At 38.6% G+C, this 20,688-nt stretch overlaps 1 protein-coding gene across 11 annotated transcripts in view; it reads left to right on the top strand.

Moving 5' to 3' along the window:
* Positions 1 to 20,688, top strand: part of PSD3 (pleckstrin and Sec7 domain containing 3) — a 551,235-nt gene that overhangs the window by 511,947 nt on the left and 18,600 nt on the right. For all 11 annotated transcript variants that reach the window (XM_060181459.1, XM_060181466.1, XM_060181484.1 and 8 more), the window contains 2 exons: positions 3,243 to 3,387; positions 14,836 to 14,979. In XM_060181459.1, the coding sequence (XP_060037442.1) occupies positions 3,243 to 3,387; positions 14,836 to 14,979 (289 nt within the window). The remainder of the gene's footprint in view (positions 1 to 3,242; positions 3,388 to 14,835; positions 14,980 to 20,688) is intronic.

Raw genomic sequence — 20,688 nt, 5'->3', positions numbered from 1 at the left:
TGTTTCCTACAAAGTATCCCTGTGACTTTTAGCCACTCTTCATCTCTAAAAGCTCAATAGTCTCATGAATTAGATACGAGTGTTTTAAGTGTACCAGTTCTGCCACACAGTGAGTACACAAGCTTGTCACTCTGTCTCTGAGCCTCAGCTTGCTTGCCACTCCATCATATAGTAATATTTCACTCATAGGGGTCTTGCGAAAATAAAGTACCTGCCACTTAGAAACTGCTCAGTAAGTATGTTTCCATAGTGTTCTCTTTCTTTTCTCGTTGTCTGTGATTAAACTGTGGGCAAGGAAATAAGATAGATTACTGATTTAATGAGAGGCCAACAGTAAATTAGAAGCAAACTCTTTCACATGAAGAATTCTAGATTTGTGAAATGAGAAAGTTTGGATTTTAAGAGCCAGTCCCCTAGAACAGGAATTGTAATAGGAGCACATATAAATGTATATAGCAAACAGTGTTGGTTGTTCATGGAATGCTTTTTAAAGCCTGGACTTGATTTCAGAGTCACTCTTCACACAACTCTACTATCTGACCACATTTGGCACTGGCATCAAAATTTGACATAATAAAAGTGACTATCCACATGTTTATTGATCACTAGAAGGTCAAAGAAATGAGATCAGGAGTAGGCATGCCAGTGATTGGTGGATGTTGACCTTATGAGAGTCTAAAAAATCTGATATCAGGTGAGGAGGAAGTTGTAAGGAAATCCAAGTTATGTAGGATTTTTCTGGTGCGGGATTAAGGCAGTAACACCACAAAAGGAAACATAGCCAGATGTATAATTATGGGGATTAGTCATAAAAGTCCTTCAAATTATTCTATTCCCCAACAATTTAATCTAAAATTCTATTCCCCAACAATTTAATCTAAAATACCAGATATGATAATGCAGATCTAATTACTTGAATAGAATAGATGCAGAAATTAGTTAATTGAAATAAAAGCAGAGAAATCAGATTACAGAGATCTGTGTATGCAATGAAGAGTTGACATCTCATGTGGTCTCACATTACTCTGAGTAATCAGTAAAGGAAATGTTTTTAGATTGACATTTTGCACATTTTCTGTTTGTTTATTATATATGCTTCATAAGCAGTGAAACAGCAGTGCAGATTTCTCTCTTTCTCTCTCTCTCTCTCTCCCCCTTTCCTTTGCAATTTTTCTGTCTCAAAAAATAAATTAATTAAATATATATTTAAAGATAAATAAGTAATACTACTATAAAATTAAAATATAAATCTTTTCATGTCTGTGTTTTATCTCTTGGGAGTATATTCTTAAAGATAAATTTGTTGTGTTGTATGGTAAATTTATATAGTTACCTTTTAAAGAAACTTCAGAGCCCTGGCTATGGGGCACACCCAGGTTCAAGTCCCCAGTCCTCACCTGCAGGAGGGAAACTTCACGAGTGGTGAAACAATGCTATAAGTGTCTCTTTGTCTCTTTACTTCTCAATCCCTTCAAGTACTCTCAATTACTCTGTCCTATCACATAGTAAATAAGTAATTTAAAAATAACAGTAAAATAAAAAAACTTCCAAACTGGCTTTCCAAAGTGGGTACATTCTTTAACATTCCCTCCATCAACTAACCCCTCAATTAAAATTTTAAATTACATTATACAGATAAAAGGCAAGTAAGATATAAAGCAGGGAAAAGTGTTTAATAAACAGGAATCAAAAAGTAGAAATAGAGCAGATGAGATAATTAATCCTGGGATGGAATGAAGTGAGGAAGTCCACTTTAGGTATGTTCCTAGGGGAACATGGTTTTAGTAATTTTTGCTTAAGCTTGATAGCTAACTTGAAGGTGGACTAAAACTTTGTTTGGGAAGATGGTTTCAGAGATGAGAATAGAACTAGAAAGCTGGATCAAGGCAGAGAGTAGCTCCCAAATTTGAAGAAAGTATATAAATACAGTTAACTGTTTACCCTATTGATCTGACCTAGGGCCCATATATATTCATAATTAACACAGGAGCATGTGTAACCTCAGAGACCTTGTTAGTCTAAGCTCACAGTCCATGATCACAGTTAGGAACATTCTAGGCTGCATTCATTTCAGGATCTTGAGTGAGAGAGTATGTTGACCCCACCTTCCTTCAGGGGGAGTCCCTATCATTGTTGCTCTACAGTGAGGGCAAAGCACTAGAAAGGTCCACAAAAGGGCTTATGATGAAGTTCCTGATGGAAGTGACCAGTGATGGTGGAGAGAGGGATCTGTTCTATCTAGACTTTAGAAATCTAGGCTCATATTTTCTATGTGGGAATGCTCTGATTCCCAGATGATGAGGTGGCTTGGTATTGACCAAAAAGGCCATCATCATATAAGTTAGTCTCTTGTCCTTATCAAGCTTTTGTAGTCCTTTTTTTTTTTTTTAATCTGGTAATCTTAGATGTTCTCCTAGTTGTTAAAGCATTGAGTGTCATGTGTTGTGTCCAAATTGGCATAAGGTTTATGGCATCTGGCCCCAAGTTAGGGAGGAAGTAGACCTAGAGTTTTAGTGTGGCCTAACTTAATCTTGAGTTTTACTGCATTTACTTGTTTGAAGAATCTAATAAAAGTTGTTATATATATATATATATTTGGAAAGCAAATAGAAAGGTTTATAGAAGACACCATAAATTGTCTGATAAAATATTTACTACTTAGGCCTAGTCACCCTCTTCTCATACCCCCTACTTCATTTCCCTCACTCTATCTAGTCAACCAACTACATGAACAAAAGTAATCTTTCGTGTAGCATTATTGTCACCTCTTCATAATCTTTAGAATTTTTTTTATTTATTAAGTACCAAGAAAGAGAACCTGAGTATCACTCTGATGTATGCAGTGTCAGGAATTAAATGTAGGACCTCATGCTTGAGGGTCCAGTGTTTTATATACAGTGTTGACTCCAAGGTCACACTTTTTTTGATGAGTTTTTAACTTAACCTAGTATCAAACAGAAAGTGGGGATTTAATAGTTATTGTTGGCTGATTTTGCTTTTCTTCCCTCTTTATCTTCAAGCGATAATCACAGTACTTACATTATGATGATCCTAGGTTCCAAAGACTGCATTATGGTGATTACATTGAAAATGTTAATTTCACTGAAGTTTAGTCAGGGAATAATTATACCAAGAAGAAGTAATGCTATTGCATGCCACTTTAAATCTGTATAGAAAAATGTCAATAAATGAGACATAGATATGGCAATACCCTAATGTAAACCTATCTTTGTTCCTCATAGGAGTCCAGAGGAAATGCAAGGGTGGATAAACAAAATTAATTGTGTTGCAGCTGTATTTTCTGCACCACCATTTCCAGCAGCCATTGGGTCTCAGAAGAAATTTAGTCGTCCTCTTTTGCCTGCCACTACAACAAAGTTGTCTCAGGTAAGCCATTTTGACTTAGTTCTTTGACTATGGAAAAGCATACTCCATAAGATAGTATTGTTAATATTTATATTTTAGTAGTATTCCATATTTGGAGGGCAGAAATAAGATCTTGCCCTAGAAGAATATATTGTATAAAAAGAGCAAAAGGCAATGTGCTGGGCTTTATGCTTCATAGTAAGAAGGTAACAAAGTTGATTCAGTGTTGGTGGGACACACTGAAGTCATTTCTAAAAATTTTGTTAGTAGACTACTCAGTGAGTCATACTGCCCTGATATTTTGTTTTCATTTTGTCTGTCAACATTTTTTTTGACTGGCTAATGTTAGATGTCTTGGCTTAGAAACAGCATATTGCTCAATCATTTGTTTCTACATTTTATTGAGCATTTCTCATATTTTGTGCTTCATATTGGACATGTAAAAGATATCCCCAGTGATCTATTATTTTTAGTGCTTCAGGGCAAAATTTTCTTTACCCCTCAGGGCAGAACTACAAGGACTATGTATGTTTTCCTAGCTAGTAAGGCAAACTACAATAGCACTCTGTTCCAGAAGTCGTCATAAATGCTGTTCTTCAGATATCAGATTTCTCTCTAAAAACCTGCTTGAGGGGCTGGCTGGGTGGTGGCTTACATGTTAACAAGCATAAAGGCCCAGGTCCACTTCCCTAACTCCCACACACAAGGGGAACAATGTTATAGGTATCTCTCTTTTTCTTTATCTCTCCCATTCATCTCCCTGTCTGTCACCCTCTATTAAATAAGCAAAGAAACAACTAACTGTCATTTAGACATGGGCGACAGGAGTTTCTGATGAATGGCCTAACTCTGGGGACCCCATCATCACCTCACTTATTGCCTGCTTGTTGTTTTTTTTTCCCCAGATTCTTCTCTGGACCGTTTTCCTCTTTCTGCCTCCAAATGTTGCTATGTCCCATGCCAATATTGAAACAAGCATTCAAGGAACTATTTTTAATTTTAAAAAAATCAGGGAGAATGGGATGACTAGAAAGGAGGTGAAATATAAGATAAAATTAGGCCAAATTTTTCTTCTGTGAAATAATAGGGAGCTCATTAGATCCTTTGGTAAAGCACAGTTCAGAGTGAGCCCATATTGATCTTCTTTACAAAAAGTAGGAATTTTGAAGGTCAAAAGGTAATGGAGAAAGAGACAGGAATAGTCTTACCATAAGTTTATAAATAAATAAATAAACCAATGGTAAGAAGAGACATGTTTCCAGGGAAAGATCTCTGTTTTATTCAATGTATAAATATTATTACTGTGAATTGGATGTTCACTCTGAAGCACTACTATATTATATAGTTCAAGTACACTGAAAATACAGAAGTAGAAAGGACCAGGCAAGGGGCCAGGTGGTGGCTTACCTAGTAGAGTGTGCTTATTACTGTGTACAAGAGCCCAGGTTCAGGCTTCCACTGCCCACTTGCAAGGGAGAAATGTCATGAGGAGTAAAGTAGTACTACCTGCCGCCCTTTCAATTTATCTCTGTTTCTATAAAAAAAAAAAAAAGAAAAGAAAAAAATAAAGAAATGGCTGCCAGAAACAGTTGGCATAGGCATTGAGGCACTAAGCCCAAGCAATAATCCTGGTGGAGAATAAAAATAAAAAATAATAATAATTATAAAGGACCAGTACAGGCCAGTTTACAAGGCAGAGAGACATTTAATTTCCAAGGTTAATAAATATTCTAAGAAGAAAAAAAAAACACAAAGTTTTACGTCTCACTGATGTTGAAAAAGTGTATCGGCAGAGTTCTTCATCTTACCCAACTAAAATAAGAACTTTAATGTTGGGTACTTAACATAAATAGGAAACCATATCATTGTATATCATAAAAGGAGGAAAAGTAACTGAACCAACACCAAGAGACAAAAAAATAACTTCAGAAATCATCTTACCCCAATTTGGTTTCTGGCCTAGCCAGTATACATGAGAAAAGACAGTTTCAAAAGCCAAAAGGAATTTCATTCAGAGGTCAGAAAACTGAGAAGGAGGACACATATTCTAAGTCCCCCTTCTCCCCATTCATCTGGGGAAAGGCATTTTTCTTCAGTTAGGGGAGCTGTATGTGGTTTAACTGTGGTGTTAACTGCAAAGGAAGAAATCGGTCTAACCCTTTCTGAATCTTTAGGCTACAGATATTCAGTCACAGCAGATGATAGATGGGAAAAATTGATATTGCAATGAGGAAAGGACTTGAAAGATAGGAGTTGCTGTGATGCCATCCTGTGGGTCCATTTCCATGGTTACAGTTGGATTGTCTAGTAACACCACCAGAAGCTTCCCATTATTTCTTTTCAATAGTTTGGTCTTTCTCACAATAATTCCTGTGCAAGATCTGGGGAAAAGGGTGAATTGAAATGAAAAACAAACACTAATAAAAAAAAAAAAAACATGTGAGAAGGCCAGCAGTGTCATACCTCTTTAAGTGCACACACTACGGTATGCAAGGACCCAGGTTCCAGCCCCCATCCCCACCTGTAGGGGGAAAGATTCACAAGTGGTGAAGCAGGGCTGTAGGTATCTCTCTGTCTCCCCCTTTCCTTTCAATTTCTGGCTATCTCTATCCAATAAATAAGTAATAATAATAAATTATAAAAAGCATACCGTTTACTGAAGCTTTATGTAGCTTGAAGAAAGCTAAATTTCCATTTATTTTCTGCTATTAAAAGCATACTGCTGTCCTGTTTTTATAATGCACTATACATTTTTAAGCCCCCTGCACATCATATGAGTATATGCAGTATTTTCGCTAGGCTAGGCCGGCAAACATCTTTATTAAAACAGAATCTCTTATGTCAAACAAATGGCTTGCAGTACAGCTGCAAATAGAATGCATACTATTTGAACAGAATTTTTTTTAAAAAATGCTATATAGTATGTCCAATGTGATGGAGTCATTTTTTTTATTTTTTACGTTTTTTATTAGTGATATAATAATGATTGACAAGATTGTGGGATAGTAGGGGTATAATTCCATACAGTTCCCATCACCAGAGTTTCATACCTCCCACCCCCTTAGAAGTTTCTCTATTCTTTGTCTTCCTGGGAGTATGGACCAAAGATCTTTATGGGGAGCAGAAGAAAACAGTCATCAAAAAGACACTTACTCCAGTGTCATATAAGAGAAGATGGACAAACTCTTTCTAGATTTTAACTGTTTTATAAAATAATACACACACATACACACACATACACAGACACACACACACACACACACACACACACGCCACTCAGCCTATATTTTCCCCATCTGGAAAATTAGAGCATCCTAGAAAGTTTTGAGGGTCTTTCTCTCTTTTTTTATTTTATTTTTTGTTATCTTTATTTGATAGAGACAGTCAGCAATTGAAAAGGAAAGGGGATATAGAAAGGGAGAGAGACACCTGCAGCACTGCTTCCCACTCACAAGGCTTTCCACCTACAGGTATGCGACCAGCCATCCTCCTAAGGGTCTTTCTATCTATAGTTCTGTTCTTGTTGCCCAGATCATCATGTTTGTTTACTAGAATGAAAAGGATGTTTTTTAAATGAGTGTGTTTTGCTGCAAACCATTAACCACCACCCCCAACAATAAAGAGAGAGAGAGGGAGAGAGGGAGGTAGAGGGAGAGAGAGAGAGAGAGAGAAGGAGGAAGAAGAGGAGGAGGAGGAGGAGGAGGAGGATGTCCTATCTTTGAGAGTATAATAGGTCTGTGTAGAGAAATGTATACAAAACCAAGAATATTAGAAAGAGAGAAGTAAAGAGTTTGTCTACATACAGCCTGGTGCAAATGTTTAGGATCCCCCTCCATCTCAGAGATTTTATTTGGTGGTGGAGAGAGCATCATCACTAGAGCTTCATCAGCACCAAATCTTCCTAGAATATGGGAGCTACCAGACTCAAACCTGGGTTGTACACATCACAGAGCAAGTATACTACCCAGATGAGCTATCTTGCTTAACCCTCAAACAGAGACTTCTGAGGGATACCTTTGCTAGCAACATAATGCACCTTCAGTAAGTCCTGGACTATGCCTGAGCCTGTGGGCATGTGAGAACTGCAGTTCTCATTACATCGCCCAGGCAGGCTCAACCTTGGCACCACTGACATTTTGGCCTTTGTAGTTCTTTGTTTATAGGGGTGCTGTGTTGAGAACTGTGCGATGGCTCCACTCACTAGATGCCAGTTACGACAAGCAAAAACATCTCCAGACATTGCTACAGGTCCTCTGGTTCAAAATCCACCCCCTTCAGTTGACTACCACTGTGTTAGTCCAGCCGTCTCTCCTTTCTCCATAGAGTCCTCCTAACCTGGCTGTGACTCCCTCAAAGTACCTCCTAAACTATTACTTGGATAACTTTACTTAGAAAATAGGTTTATAGCATATATTATAACACGATGATGTTAGTCCTCTGCTGAGGAGGAGACTATTAAAGCAGTGTTAAGGGAAAGAAAAAAACTCAACATTCATTTAAAAGATTGTTTGGTTCTTTTAGAGACATGTTGTTCGTCACCCTGTCATTTGTAAGCTTTTCTTTAATTTATTCTTGTCCCCTATCCAAAGCGTATTAGCCTTCATTATTAAAACTGATGATCATCAGTGCATTGTGGTTCTTTCTGAACAGCACTGCTGTGTAGGAGGAGTCACCTTCTTTGGTTATTTTTCTTGGCAGTGTTGCCAAAGCACATTTCTCTTCTGTTGGGGGCGGAAATTCTAAGATTTGTTTTTCCTTCTGGTGTCATTCTCAAAGTGAGGATTTCATAGTTGGTCCTCTTTAAGACCTCCCTTTCTACTCACCCAGGGAGTTGTTTTCAGACTTCAGTGTGCACAAGAATTAGCTGAGAATCTGTTTAACATCTACAATACATTTGAATGAAATGTCTCAAATTAAAAAAAAAAAAAAAGAAAATGTTTCTTAAAAATTAGAATTTACATATTTATTCACCAGAAATGAAATGACAAAAAAAAAGTTTTATTCTTATAGTTTTGGAGGCCAGAAGTCTCTGATCCAGGAGTCAGCAAGAATCCAGTAAGGACTTTCCTCTTTGATTGCTGATGGTCTCGTTTTTGTTGGTTGTTCACATGTCCTTTCCTTAGCCTGTAAATAGTGAAAGTAGATTCTCTGTTCTCATAGACACTAGTCCTCTGGGATCAAGGCCCTGCATATATAACTTCATTAGTTTCAGTTTCTTCCCTAGATGCCCCAGTTACAAATACAACTACATTGCACTTGGATACATGAATTCCAAAAGACACACACATTCTGCCCAAAATAATCTCTTTGAAGAATAAATTAGAAAGATGAATGAGAACTTGTAAATACAAGTTTCAAGGGGCATTTTTAATTTCTTTCATATTTCATGATTATGACTACGTGTAAATATACTGTACATATAACAGGTCTGGAGATATATAAGCCTCTCGAAATCTCACAAAAGCTTTATTTGATGTTTTCCCTCTACACATTTGTGTGGCTTCTTTAGGAGGTTTTGTGTTTTAGTTGAGACTTAAAAATGAATCCTTTCATCCTTCTTTTTTCTTAAGATTTTTGAGAACTTTATTTAATTTGATAGAGAAATTGAGAATGAGGAAAGGACATGCGAATAACCAAAGGTGTCGTTTACAGCCACCACGTACCAGAAGACTTCAGGTTTCCATTCTATAAGAGCACCATGTACTTCTTTTTAGCAATAAGTCATAAATAGAGACTCTGAAATCCTCTTTCATGATTTTTTAAATGAAAATAATAAATTGAGAATTTAATACACTTTAAAATTTTGTTATAATTTTATGACTGCCTTTTTTATACTACTCACATGTAAATTACTCAGTTTCTTGTTGAATGTGTAAACTATATGCATAGTTAAGAAATAAGTGAGAGCTGGGGAGATAAGCATAATGGTTACACAAACAGACTCTCATGCCATAGGCTTCCAGGTTGCAGGTTCAAGCCCCTATGCCACTATAAGCTAGAGCTGAGCAGCACTCTGGTGGGGGGGGGGGGGTAAAAAACAAAACAAAAAAGAAATGCATGAAAGGAAAAGATGAAGTGATTAAACCAGGTGATACTGATATTTTGTATAATATTAATATAATTTCAAAGTACAAAAAGTTCACTTCCTTTCTTTTCAAGCAATAATAACTCTATAGCCCTGTAATTGGTGAACTACTTTGAGTCAGTATAATTGAAGGAAGTTAGTTTTACAGATATCACATAATTATTTCTTGATGGCATTGTTTGTCTCAAAAAAAATAGATTCACTCTTCATCCCTTGTGATAGATAGAATACTATTAGCAGTGCTGAGTGGAAATGAAATGGAGAAATCAGTCTCTGTGGTTCTCAGGATAAGTGATAAACTGTTCAGTCACTATCTTCTTACCTGTTGACAAGCTCTTGTGAGGCCTAATTTCAACTCTGTGACAATGACTTCTTACAGTAGCAGTGCAAACATTTGGTTTTTGAAGCAGTGGACCTGGTTAAGAAAGTAGGAGCAGGGGCTGAACAGTTGTGCACCAGTTGAGCATACAGTTTACACCATGCGCAAGGACCCAGGTTCAAGCTCCTGGTCCTCACCTGCAGGAAGGAAGCTACACAAGTAGTGAAGCAATGTCTCTCTTTCTCTCTCCCCCTTCCTCTCTTCCTACCTCCCTTGCTCCTCTCTCCTTCCCTTTCTTTGTCGCCCCACCTTGCCTTAATCAGTATCTCTTTGTCCTATCAAATCATTAAATATTTATTTATATAACTTTATTTATAAAATGGAAGTACTGACAAGACCAAAGGATACAGGAGTACAATCCCACACAATTCCCGCCATCAGAACTCTGTATCCCATCCCCCCCCTTTCCTATTCTTTATCCTCTTTGTGTATGGACCCTGGATCATATGGGATACAGAAGGTGGGAGGTCTGGCTTCTGTAATTGCTTCCCTGATGAACATGGGTATTGGTCAATCCATATGTATCTCAGCCTGTCTCTTTCTTAGTGGGGCAGGGATCTGAGGAAGTGAGGCTCCAGGACACCTTGGCGGGGTTGTCTGCCCAGGTTGGCATCATGGTAGCATCTGGAACATGGTGGCTGAAAAAGAGTTAAGATATAAAGTATAACAAATTGTTGACTAATCATGAACCTGAGGCAAGAATATTGCAAATGAAGATTTGGGGGTCTCTGTTTTGGAAAAAGCTAGTAGGTCTATTATAGGTATATTCCAAGGGGCCCGTGATTTTACTAGTTTGCCTGAGCCTGATGTTAATATTCAGGTGGACCCAGGTTATTGTCTGGGGAGATGATACCATAATTGGAAAAAGGACTAGAAAGCTGGACCAGGGAAGACAGTAGCTCCCAAATACTATGGGAAAAGTAAATAAATATTGTTAACTGTAAACCCCATCTGGGGTTAGGTCTGGGGCCCATGTTCAGCACAGGATCCCATGTAACCTCTGCATCCCTGTAGGTCTAGGCTCACATTCTGTGATCACAACTAGGAACATTCCAGGCTGCACTAATTTCAGGACCCATCATCCTCTGGTGATAGGTAGAATATGTTGTCTAACCTCCCTTCAGAAATGGGACATTCCATACCATTGTTGATCCATACTGAGGGCAAGGTCCTATAGGGATCCACAAAGGGTTCCATTATGTTGCTTCTGATGGAGATGAGCAGTGACATTGGTGAGAGGGGTCTATTAGAGATTTAGGCCCATCATGTCTGTGTGGGAACCCCAGGACTCCTTGACTAGGGCCCCAGATGATGTAGTGTACTGGTAGTGACTAAAGAATCATTAAATTATGCCAGTCTCTTCCCCTTATTCAGTTTTTTAGTTCTTACTTCGTCTGACAAGGTTAGCTTTGGAGTAATTGAGGGATGTGTATAGGAGGTATGTGAGGAGGGTATCCAGGTCTAAGTAGAAACTGTTTAATTAGGTATCTTTATAGGTCTTTTTACATGCTTGTTTCATGTATTGACTCACTGCAAACTGTTGTGCACTTTTGCTTAAGGTATATGTTTCCCCCTAACTTATGGACACATGTACATATGCCCTATCTCATGGGCCCTGGTCTATATCTAGGTTTTGAGGTTTTGTGAGGCAGTGCGCCACCTGAGAATGGAATTAAGGAGTCCAATGAGCTAGGAAAGCTCTTACCAGAGTAATGAAGCTGAAGGGTTGACATTCCATGCCTGACGTCTCTGGACACTGTCCAAAGTGTAACATGCCAAACTGGTACTGGCTGCATGGCATAGGCTGGGATCAGCAGACTCAGTATCATTTGGTATGAACTGAGAGAAACATGTAGACAAGTGAGCCCCACACTAGAAGTTCCAGGCCTGGGAGAAATATGGGCTTTAGAGAAAGGGAAGGATTGCTGCTGTCTAAGGGTTTAAAGAGACAATAGTAGTTTTTGCTATAACCAAATTATTTGACAATTGGGCTAACTTTGAACATTCCAGTGTTAGGAATTCATGTATCATACAAGACCTCACCTTAATTTATGTCCTTTTATGCTATTTACATATAGCTGTATCTTTTTATATTTTATTTATTTATTTAGTTTCATTTTTGTTGCCCTTATTTTTATTATTTTTGTGGTTATTATTATTGTTGTTATTGATGTTATTGTTGTCGGATAGGACAGAGAGAAATGGAGAAAGGCAGGGAAGACAGAGAGGGAGAGAAAGATAGACACCTGCAGACCTGATTCACCACTTGTGAATCAACCCCCCTGCAGGTGGAAAGCCAGGGCTCGAACCAGGATTCCTAAGCCAGTCTTCAAGTTTTGTACCATGTGCGCTTAACTCACTGTGCTACAGTCCAACCCCCATATAGCTGTATCTTATAAAGTAACACCACCAGTTGCTTCTTTTCTCCCTGGTCTATGCTTTTAGGATATTTAATATTTCAAAGAAAAAGTCATTATAAAAATGTACTAACAATTTGAGCCCAATGTTAAAATTCAATTTGATTACCACTTTAAAGTTTTAAGTGCTTAGACTGAAGGAAGATACACTCAGAGCTATGGTCTATGCATCAAAAAGTTTCAGAGATTCAGTCCATTTTTCTCCTCTCATATTAATTAAATGGTGATTTATGACACTATAAGTTAATAGGAGTGTATATTAACACCATTCCCACCACCAGAGTTCTGTCCCTCTCCTCTAGTGAAGCTGAACATTTATCCTTAACCCCCATCCAGAGATTTTTACTTTGGTGCCTTACTCCAAACTTGGTCAGATTCTGCTTTGAGTTTCCCTTTCTGTTCTTCTTTCTTAGCTTCTGGTTATAAGTGGGATCATCCTATACTTGTCTTTGTCTTTCTGACTTAGCTCACTTAACATAATTCCTTCTAGCTCCATCCAAGATGGGTCAGAGAAGGTGGGTTGATTGTTCTTCATAGCTGTGTAGTATTCCATTGTGTATATATACCACAGCTTTCTCAGCCACTCATCTGTTGTTGGGCACCTGGGTTGCTTCCAAGTTTTAGCTATTTACGAATTGTACTGCTATGAACATAGACATACACATATCTTTTTGGTTGGATGATATGGAGTCCTTAGGATATATCCCTAGGAGGGAAATTACTGGGTCATATGGGAGGTCTATTTCTAACCTTGTGAGGGTTCTCCAGACTGTTCCCCAAAGAGGTTGGACCAATTTACATTCCCACCAGCAGTACAGGAGAGTTCCGTTGTCCCTACAACCTCTCCAACACTTCTTGCTGATATCCTTTTTGATGTATGCCATTCTTACAGGGGTGAGGTAACATCTCAATCAATGTTGTCTTTATTTGCATTTCTCTGACAGTGACCTGGAGCAATTTTTCATATGTTTGTTAGCCATTTGGATCTCTTCCATGGTGAATATTCTGTTCATATCTTCTGCCCATTTTTGGGTGGGGTCATTTGCTTTTTTTTTTTTTTTGCTAAGTTTGGTGAGCTCTTTGTATATTTTTGTTATTAGTTTCTTGTCTGATACATGGCATATGAAGATCCTCTCCCATTTTATGAGGGGTCTCATTGTTTGGGTGATGGTTTCTTTTGCTGTGCTGAAGCTTTTCAATTTGATGTAGCCCCATTGATTTTTTTGTTTTGTTTTTTGTTTCTTTGTTTTGTTTTGTTTTAGTCTTCCTTGAAATTGGGTTTGTATCATCAAAGATGTCCTTGAGTTTTAGGTGGGAAAGTGTTCCACCAATGTTTTCCTCTAAGTAATTGATAGTTTTTTGTTTGTTTGTTTGTTTGGTCTGACATCCAGTTCCTTGATCCATTTGGAGTTGATTTTTGTTTCTGGTGAGATAAATTGGTTTAGTTTCATTCTTGTGCATGTCTCAACCCAGTTTTCCCAGCCCCATTTACTGAAGAGAGCCTCCTTCCTCCACTTAATATTTTGGGCTCCTTTATCAAAAATTAAATGTCAGTAGGTGTGGAAGTTTGGTTCTGGGCTTTCAATTCTGTTCCACTGGTCTGTGTACCTATTTTTGTTCCAGTACCAAGATGTTTTGATTATGATGGCCTTATAATATAGTTTGAGATCTAGGAGTGTGATGCCTCCATTTCTGTTTCTTTTCCTCAAGATGGTTTTGGCAATTCAAGGTGTTTTCTGGTTCTAGATAAATGATTGTAATTTTTGTTCTATTATCTTAAAGAAACTTGGTGGGACTTTGATGGGTATTGCATTAAATTTGTATATGGCTCTGGGGAGAATATTCATCTTGATTATGTTAATTCTTCCAATCCATGAGCATGGTATATCTTTCCATTTCTTGGTATCATTTTCTATTTCTTTGAATAGTTTTCAGTATACAAGTCTTTCACTCCTTTGGTCAGGTTTATTCATAGAGATTTTATTGATTTTGCTGCAACTGTGAATGGAAGTGATTTCTGGATATCCTCTTCTTTGGACTTAGTGTTTGTATAAAGGAATGTCACTGATTTTTGTACATTGATTTTGTAGCCTGACATCTTTCTACATTGCTTAATGATTTTCAGTAGCTCTCTGCTGGATTCTTTAGGTTTACTATGATTTCATCTGCAAATTGTGAGAACTTGACTTTTTCCTTTCCAATCTATATTCCTTTGATTCCTTTCTCTTACCTGATTGCTAGAACTTGCGAGAACTTCCAGTACTATGTTGAAGAGTAATGGTGATAATGGACAGCCCTGGCTAGTCCCCGATCTGAGGGGGGATGCTTTCAGCTTCTGTCTGCTGAGTATGATGTTGGCTGTATACAATAAATACTTTTTAAAATAAAAAAGAAAGTGAGACTCAGTTACCATTTTACACAGGTCCTTATTAGCGCTAGGCTGAGAATGTTGGTAAAATGTAGCAGCAGAGGTACATTGAGTTGCTTTGATGAATTAAAGTCATTCTTCATAAGAGATTTTTAAAGAGCTATCCAGATTCTTATTGATTTATTTTCTGAACGCTAAGTGGCTTAATAATTTCCTACAGGAGGAGCAACTGAAATCTCATGAAAGCAAACTGAAGCAGATTACCACCGAGTTGGCTGAGCATCGCTCATATCCCCCTGACAAGAAAGTGAAAGCCAAGGAGATTGATGAATACAAACTAAAAGATCACTATCTGGAATTTGAGGTGAGTTTAACCTAAGTGTAATAAATGTCTATATCCAAGTTACTGTATGATTTCTCCATGAGGGAAAAACTTTTTTTTTCTCCTTACTGTTTCCATAATTGAGAACAGTATCTTGACCCAAGATTTAGCATGAACTATGGAACTGATTCGGGTCATCCTGATGACCCTCATGTCCATGATTTCCTTAAAGACTCAAGCAAACATCAAAGCTTTCTATTTATGCACTTAAAAGTAAATAGCCTGCCTGGTTGGAATAGAATGTGCCTGCTGAGAGAAAAACAATAACAGATGAATATGCCAGGATGGGCAGCTGGTTCTGGATTTCTGCATCTTTTCAGTCAAGTTTGAGTACAGAAATGAACAACATGGAAGAAATGAGGTTCAGATGACATTAGCATCATTTTTTGTTTTTGTTTTTGTTTTTTTATGTCCAAGGCTTCACTACTGTGGGTTGACTTTTCTTCCAGATAGATAAAGAGAGGCAGAGAGGTAGCGGTGGGGGGTTCTGGGAGAAGGAGGGAGAGAGTGGAGTGGGGGCGTGAGAGTGATAGAGAGACCAAATCACTGGAGCTTCCTTTAGTACTGTCAAAAAGACTGTGAGCCTTTGGAGTGTAGAGGACTCATTCATTTCTGATCTGTGTTCTGTGATTGCTTATCAAATTATAGGATTTCATAGAAATTGAAGAATTATCTTCCCAGTTACAGCATTTCATAATAAGACATTGTGTCATTTGATCCAGAGCAGATCCATGTACTAGTTTCCTTCAAGGTCAAGCAAATCCTTGTTCTGAACAGATGAAGAGACAACAGTATAGATAAGAGTTTGTTTATTATTTTTATTAGTGATTATTGACAAGATTGTGGTTTAAGAGGGGTACAGTTCTATATAATTCTCACCACTAGAATTCATATCCCTTCCCTTACATTGGAAGTATCCTTATTCTTTATCCCTCTGGGAGTATGGACGCACAATCATTATAGAAGATGGAAGGTCTGGCTTCTGTAATTGGTTCTCCACTGAACACGGGCATTGACAGGTCAATCCATATCCCCAGCCTGCATTATCTTTCCCTAGTGGAGCAGGGCTCTGGAGAGGTGGGGTTCCAGGACACGTTGGTGAGGTCATCTTTCCAGGGAAGTCAGGTTGGCATCATGGTAGCATCTGCAACTTGGTGACTGAAAAGCATTAAAATATAAAGCAGAATAATGTGTCTAATAATTAGGAATCTAAGAGTACAGCAGATGAAATTTGGGGTCTTCATGTTGGAAGGAGCTAGGAAGTCTATTTTAGGTAAATTTTGTTGGGCCCATGACTTTACTAATTTTTGCCTGAGCCCAACACTTAACATGCAGGTGGGCCAGGAGTATTGTCTGGGAAGATGGTGTCAGAGTTGAGAATAGGACTAGAAAGCTGGATCAGGACAGAGAGAAGCTCCCAAATATGGGAAAAGTGTATGCAAAAAACTCTGGAAGTCTTAGCAGCAAAAGACTTGGGGAAAAAAATGTTTTTCATAAAACAACCCAAGCAGCTCTTCTTTCCACAGGTTTGTTCATTCTTGGGAAATGAGAGTTCTCAAAAAGCAATTTTAAATCTTCACACTTATAGAGTAGCTTTCAGCCACAGGCCCATTTTATTTCACACATGCTAATTAAACTTTTCAACACCTCAGTCCCCTGCTTCCATCACTCACACCTTGCTTTGAACCCTTGATCCAAAGGCTGACAGCCTGTCCCAGGACATGGTTGGTAGTGAAGGGGCGGGCGGGGGGGGGGGGGGGGGCTGTATCTGTAAGACCATAAAGATTGCCTCCTTTGGAAACATCCTCTACTTTTTAACCTATTGTGATGCCCTTTTTTGAAATGTAACCCAGGAAGAGCCAGCATTTTTATTCTTTGCTGGGGCTTTAGACATTTTTTTTTTTTTTTTGCCTCCAGGGTTATTGCTGAAGCACTATGCATCTACTACTCCTGGCAGCCATTTTCCCCTTACCCCACCCCCATTTTTTTCATATGCCAGAGAGAAATTGAGAAGGAAGGAGGAAATAGGGAAAGAGATAGATACCTGCAGACCTGCTTCACTGCTCCTGAAGCTTCCCCCCTGCACTCGGGGAGCAGGAGCTTGAACCCGTATCCTTGTGCGAACTCCTTGAGCATAGCACTATGTGTGCTTAACATGGTATGCTACTGCCTGGCCCCAGCAATTAAGTCTTTCTTTCTCATCATCAAATAGCATCCTGGGATCTGGGCTCCTTATGACCAACTTCCTATATGCTGGTGTGTCAAGGTACTTTAGATTCTGTCTAATTGTATTCACTTTTGTCCAACCCAGCAGGAAGAAGTGTTACTCAATTTTGAAGGTTTTATCTAAAAATGTTTACGTAAATGCAATTCTTATCTGATGCCAGATGGTAACACAGCAGGTTAAGTGCACACATTACAGTGCGCAAGCCCCCTGGTTCCCACCTGCATGAGGAAAGCTTCATGAGTGGTGAAGCAATGCTGCAGGTGTCTCTTTCTCTCTCTTCTTTCCCTCTCTATCCCCTGCTTCCCTCTCAGTTTTTCTCTACCTCTACTCAACAAGTAAATAAAAATGACTAGAAAAAATAAAAGTAATTCTTACTAAAATGTAAATCCTAGGGACTAAGAAGTGGGGCATTACCATACACAAGGACCTTGGTTCAACTCCTCACTCCTTACCTGCATCAGGAAAGCTCATGAAGCAGATCTGTAGATGTCTGCCTTTCTCCCTCTCTCTTTACCTTCCATTCCCTCTCAGTTTCTCTCTGTCAATCTAAATCAATAAAAAAAAGAGAGAGAGGAGGGGCAGGGGAAAGAGAGGAGGAGGAAAAAAATGACTGCTTGGAACAGTAGATTCATTATACAGGCATGAAGGCCCAGTGAGAACCCTGGTGGCAAATAAACAAATAAATAAATAGTAGTGAACCCTTGTTTATTCACTAGCTTATGACTGAAGTAATTGTCTCTGGTGGAGTACACTTTGCTATTATTTTAGCCTCCAAAATTTTCTTTGTATGTACTTCTGGAGTCTTTGTATAGTATTGATTACCTTGTCTCTGAGTAGATTATTTCAGTACCTGATTAAGGGGGTATGAGACCTATGAAGCATTCTATGTGTTTTGTTCATGATCAACCTCCATTTCTGGAACATCAACTGAGCGCTCAACAATGCATGCTTGTTCAGTGACCAATTGGTACTTTTTTTTTATTACTACCAAGGTTATTGTTGGTACACCATGCCTACACGGTGATTCCAACACTCCACGTGGGGCTTTTTTTTTTCTTCATTTCTTTTTTCTTTATTTAATAGGACAGGGAGAAATTGAGACAAAAGGGAGGGTAAGATAGGGAGAGAAAGAGAGATACCTGCAGCAGTGCTCCACCACTCATAAAGTTTCCCTCTGCAGGTGGACAGCGGGGATTGACCCTGGGTCCTTGCACATGGCAACATGGGCATTCAGCCAGGTGCACCACCACCTAGCCCTTACAGATGATATCTTATTAATGCCTAAAATATATAGCAATAGGTACCAGAGAGATAAGGCACCAAATAAGGGACACTTGCCATGCCATGTGGTCTAGGTTTGAGTTACAACACCAACGGAAAGCTATAGTGCTGTGATGTTTAGCCCTTTCTCTCTGTCTCTCTAAATGAGAAGTTAACTTGAGTGGTGAGTGGTGAAACTGTGCATGTGCAAGGCTCCAACTCAGTCAATAAAAAAAGATGTTATCTAAGAAAGTAGTTGTCTGAGGAGGCTTAGTTGTCTCCCTGAAAACAAGTTTGATGGGCAAGTGAGGACAGCAGTATCTGCAGTCCCCCATGACTTTCAAATGGACAGTGAGAGGCTCTGATCTCACTTGGTTGTCAAGCAAATTTCACAGGCAGGAATTAGCTCTCACCTATTCTGTAGGAAGGCATCCTGTGGTTTCAGAAAGGTCCATATGATTGTCTTATCTTAGAAAAATAAAATGCTTTTGTCTTATTTTTTTATAATATTAAGCTGTTAGTAATAACACTAGGAGCTGTTCCTAACTTTGTGTCTTAGTTGTTTATATTCAAAATTATATTCATTAAAGTTAATTTTAGTGTTTATTTGTTTATTGGATAGAGACAGAGAAATCAAAGTGAGCAAGGAGATAGAAAGGAAAAAAGAGAAAAACTTGTAGCACTGTTTCACTGCTCATGAAGTTTTCCCCATACAGGAAGGATGAGAGGCTTGAACCCACCATTCCTTGTACCTTGTAACACATTTGTTCAACCAGATGTGCCACTACCCTGTCCCTGAGTGCAGTTTTTTTCGTGTGTGTGTGTGTGTGTGTGTGTGTGTGTTGGGCCAAATTCACTGTTCCTTCTGTGCCCTGGAAATTCTATAGATCCTGAATGACAGGAAATTAATAGAAATGCAAGAAAACAAGTAGTTTCAAGGTCTCTTTTGTTTGTGTGTTTCCAAGTCTACAAAAAGAATACAGAAGGAAGAGAAACCCCGTCTATCTTTAACTTAAACTGTTAGAAAAAGTGCTGAGTTTTACTTAAAGCAGCAAATGTCATGAAGAATGTGCTATACTTGGCCAAATTCATGTTTCAGGCTACAAGGTTTTTATCTAGCTCTACAGTGCACCATGGGAAATGCTATTCACCTAAACCTCAGTTCTCTCTCTCTCTCTCTCTCTCTCTCTCTTTTACTGGAAGCTTTCCTCCCCCTTTTGTTACCTTAGTTATTTTATCATTGTTGTAGTTATTATTATTGTTATTGATGTTGTTGTTGGATAGGACAGAGAGAACTGGGGAGAGGAAGACAGAAGGGAGAGAGAAAGACACCCACAGACCTGATTCACTGCTTGTGAAGTGACCTCCCCTACAGGTGGGGAGCCAGGGGCTCAAACCGGGATCCTTATGCTGGTCATTGTGCTTTGCACCATGTGTGCTTAACCTGCTGCACTACTGCCCAACCCCCACCCTCAGTTATCTCTATTTAGTCAATCTTCTACACTTCAGCCATACTTTTAATAAGTTGATTTGCAGGACTGTGCTTGTCACAAGAATACATCTCACTTTTTACCAAACCATCATCCCATTCTACCACAGGACCAGAAATCCCCAGCTACTCCTCAGTGCTCCTCTTTTTTCCCCTCTTGAGGCCTCAGTTATGTTCTAATACACCTCAGTAAGGTGAGGTTACATGCTGGTTTAATCTTAGATTCTATCTCTGAGTGAGATCATCTACTATTTGTCCTATTTCTGGTGGTTATTTCACCCCCACTCCCCTCCCCTACCCCCAAAAAAGCAATGGAATTTCTCTACTGGGGCTGTTTCTTATAGGGCCCAGGAGTTTAGTGTTGTGTAAAGCTGTGTAGATGCTAATATCCAATACATCTGTCTCACATTTTTATAACCTTACAAATGCACCAAAACCATGGAGATCAATTCAAATATTTGTAAGTAAAATGTCAACTCAACAAAGTAGAAATATGCTAATTTATAGGGATTAAGATTTTCTGACTTTCATTTTATTAAACTGGGGAATAACAGTAGGCTTCCTTATGTAGACTTAAGATGCTTCACAACTCTTTAAAAAGAGAAATTAGATGCCAAGTAAACTCATCTAAAAAAATTAAGTCATAGTGTTGGGCACCAACTCAATAAAAGACAAAATTCTTCTTCCCCCCTGAAGAATGGATTTTGGGTGACCA

This window comes from Erinaceus europaeus, chromosome 2 (assembly GCF_950295315.1).
Source record: "Erinaceus europaeus chromosome 2, mEriEur2.1, whole genome shotgun sequence".
Lineage (NCBI taxonomy): Eukaryota > Metazoa > Chordata > Mammalia > Eulipotyphla > Erinaceidae > Erinaceus > Erinaceus europaeus.
The sequence above is the reverse complement of the archived record's forward strand: the minus strand, read 5'-3'. Positions and strand labels throughout refer to the sequence as shown.